The following is a 3,493-nucleotide window of genomic DNA, read 5'->3' on the forward strand; positions in this document are numbered from 1 at the left end:
AAATAAGATTTAAACATGCATTTAAACCTTTTTGCAAGAAGTGCCTATGACTGTTCTAGTAGGGAGTGGAGACATAATATAATGGTAATTATGAAATGGTCTCGCACTTTGACAGGCAAAATGTCTTGAAATAGCATTTGGTTTTCCAGGCACAGATACAGAATAAATTGTAGGAGGACTGTGTGCTTGATCTCTAGATGAGGGAAATGGAAGAGCAGCAGCTATTTGTTCCTATCATAGCATCGAAGGCGGAAACAGTCTTTGAAAAACACTGACTGATGTTTATGTGCTGCTTTCTTGAGCTGTTTCCTGTAGTGGTCAGGTGCTGATTTTAATTTGGAGCAGCACTTTGTTCATTGCCCCTTTTGATCCATCTGACATGGCTAATGTATATGCTAGTACCTTAAACATGCTAATTACTAGCCTTCACTGTTCCTTTATATGATTAAACATTAAGTAGCATATAAGGGACACTTCAAAATGCCTTACAAGTGTAGAACAAGATAATAATTTCTGATGGCAAGGAATTACCAGGGTGCAGAAAGTGATTATTCTCTCTGTTTTCCCACACGATATCAAAGCTGTATTTTGCTTTTATAGATCAACCTCTCCCTTTTTACCCCAGTATTTCCAAAGCTTTCTAATAAGTGGAGCTTTGTCATTTTCTTATGCTGCTGATAAGGAAAGGGATAAGGATAACTTAACTAGCAGGTGGAATTTGATCTCAGCCATGTGAGTGAGTAGTGTGTACGGTTCCCCTGCTGCTGCAGTGGATGCTGTGGTTTAACAGGAGACAAGGTGTGCAGTACCTGTAAACCAAGGTGGTATGTGCTACCACTGTGAGAGTGGAGGTAGCTGCAGTTCCCCTACCTCGTGCTCGTGCAAAAAGACAAAGCAAAGGTGGGAGTATTAGAGGAGGAAAGGGGGAATTGCTGCAAATTCTGGGGGTTTTTACAAAGCAGGGGTTTTTTAAAAAAAAAAAAATTTACTACCTAATGTTTGACTGCAAATGCATGATCGTATTGGGCACCCTGACTTGACCATGCAATGTTGCTGTAAGTTAGGAATTTTTCCTTACTTAGGGAATACTAAATTTTAAAATGGTTTAGTTAAAATTCTGTTCTTTCCAAGAAAAGTTGGCACTTCTGAGGAATCGGGGAATGACTTTCAACTATCTACACTGCAATATATTTTTAACTTTTGTAGTAAACTGTTCCATTTCCCACAGAATATTTATCATCATTATTCAAGCTGGCTCAATTTCATCTTGTCTGCTGAAGGTCATAATTTTCACAAAACTTGTAGTACAGGATGTCTTCTGGTTTCACGCTTGTCTTCCTTTTCCAGCCCTGAAACAACTCTCCCTTAGCTCTGTTGCTTTTGGAGTAATAAGACAAATATTTTTTACTGAAAGTGTTTTGAATGTAACTGACTCCTAAGTGTAGGCATATTGTAACAGAAGTACAGGGAAAGGAATATACTTTCACTGCCATAGAAAACTAGATGTGTTCTTCACAGTGCATTTTGATATGCTTAAAGGTTTTCTGTTTATAATCTATGTGGCCCATGGGCTCTGAATTTGAATAAAATAAATGAGCTTACCAGAAAAGCTGTATCTGTGATCTCTAGGCAGATTCTCAGCACAGTAAGTTCAACCAGCATTGCAGTGGAAAGACTTAATTTGTGCTCTGAAAAATCATACTGCCTTCAGGGGATGCTAGAGGTGAAAGAAAACCTGTTTTTGACTGAGAATCCTCCCCAAATAACAAGCAGAGGTAGTGTCACGTGAAGACATGAACTCAATAGCAAACAGACATAATCAAGGTTTATCTTCTTACTCTTTTTCTGTCCTCCCCAATGCTGCTGCCTCTCCCTAGATGACAGCAGAACCACAAGCCAGCTGGATGAGTTTCAGGAGTGTCTATCCAAGTTCACGCGCTACAATTCTGTCCGACCCCTGGCAACGCTGTCTTACGCTAGTGACCTCTACAATGGCTCCAGCATAGTATCCAGGTAAGACATACTGTGGCTCTGACAGAGCATCTCATCTTGATACAGGCTGCTGAGGCTGAGTTAATAATGCATGTGCAACAAGTTATGGTCTGTACATACATAACACTTTGCAGTCGCTTCCCAAGAATAGTTTTGTGAATGTGTGATTATCATTGATCTGTGAAGGCACTCAAGTACTGCAGTAGTACTTTTAATTTCCATTGTTGTTGGTCAAGACTGCATGCAGAACGTTTGAGGTGCAAGAGAATATCTGCAGCTGTTGTGATAAAACACAAAGCCTGTTGTAGACTCAGTCCTCTTCATGTTAGTATAGTTGCATTTTAAGTGATGCAGTTCTAGAATTCTAAGAAACGTCCATCTTGCTTGGTGTTGGTAGTTTTAAGAATCTGTGGTGGTTTTAAACATTGTTGGTTGATCCAGACGTAATGGCAGATACTAAAAAGCTGAGTTGTTTTTAACTGCAGTGGCTTGAACTCTTGAGCGTTGGAAGCTCTGTTTACAGTGCTGAACACTAGTGAGGGGGTGGTTGTGGTAAAGCCAACTTGACGGCTCCGTTCTTGCCAACAGCAACAACTCTGGTCAAGCATTGGAACAGGCTGCCCAGGGAGGTGGTGGAGTCGCCATATCTGGAAGTGTTCAAAAAACGTGTGGATGTGGTGCTTCAGGACATGGTTTAGGGAACACGATGGCGCTGGATTAATGGTTGGACTTGATGATCTTGAAGGTCCTTTCCAACCTTAGCGATTCTGTGATTCTGTGAACTCTGTATCCTGTGCCGTGTGGGGTGGTCATGTCCAGTGCACCACTGCTGAAGCTCATCTGAGGCTACTGTTGGACCAGTTTAGACATTTAACTGGTGAAATGCTATTGACTGTCTTTCAACAGAATTAATTTCTTCTAGTTTAGCTCCATGAACCAGCTCTCTTAAGAGAGCACATGAGATAGGGAGAGGCTGGGACCTGCCAACAGCCCTGACCTTAAAGTGGTTTCAGCAGCTGTGGAAGCATACCCTGGGGGGTTTAATGAGTCTGTCATAGTTTGTTTGGAGCTGGTTGCGGTGGAAAAAATGATGCAACGTGTTAACTGGGCAATCTTTTCTGCATGGCATATATGCAGGACCTGTTAGCTTCTTACAGGTGCATTTCACAAATTTAAATGTGTTTGTTCACAGCAACCTTTTGCGGGAGAGGAGTAGTATCATTGCTATTTTATACATGCGGAGCAGGAGATCCCAAAGTGGCTCTACTTAAGGTCTTGAAAGAAATGTTACAATGACACGATGAATTGAACTTGGATTTTCTGAGTCTTGATCTAATGCCTTACGAAGGGGCCATTTGGACAGTGACAGAACAGCTTGAGTGTTTGTTGGAAGACTTCAAGAAATTTGCACTATGTGAAGAAATGGAGGCATGTGTAGCATAGAATACTTTTTTTTTAAAGCAGCATTGATTCCTTAACTACTGCAATATGTAGCAGGAAT

General features: G+C 41.1%; 1 protein-coding gene across 1 annotated transcript in view; it reads left to right on the forward strand.

Moving 5' to 3' along the window:
* Nucleotides 1–2,013, forward strand: part of LOC104623312 (E3 ubiquitin-protein ligase RFWD2-like) — a gene marked incomplete at both ends in the record, with an annotated part of 36,635 nt that extends 34,622 nt beyond the window's left edge. The window contains one exon of the mRNA XM_010290360.1: nt 1,878–2,013. Coding sequence (XP_010288662.1) covers nt 1,878–2,013 — 136 coding nt within the window. The remainder of the gene's footprint in view (nt 1–1,877) is intronic.
* Between the last annotated feature and the right edge of the window lie 1,480 nt (nt 2,014–3,493).

Source organism: Phaethon lepturus, unplaced genomic scaffold (genome assembly GCF_000687285.1).
Source record: "Phaethon lepturus isolate BGI_N335 unplaced genomic scaffold, ASM68728v1 scaffold9307, whole genome shotgun sequence".
In the NCBI taxonomy this organism is placed as follows: domain Eukaryota; kingdom Metazoa; phylum Chordata; class Aves; order Phaethontiformes; family Phaethontidae; genus Phaethon; species Phaethon lepturus.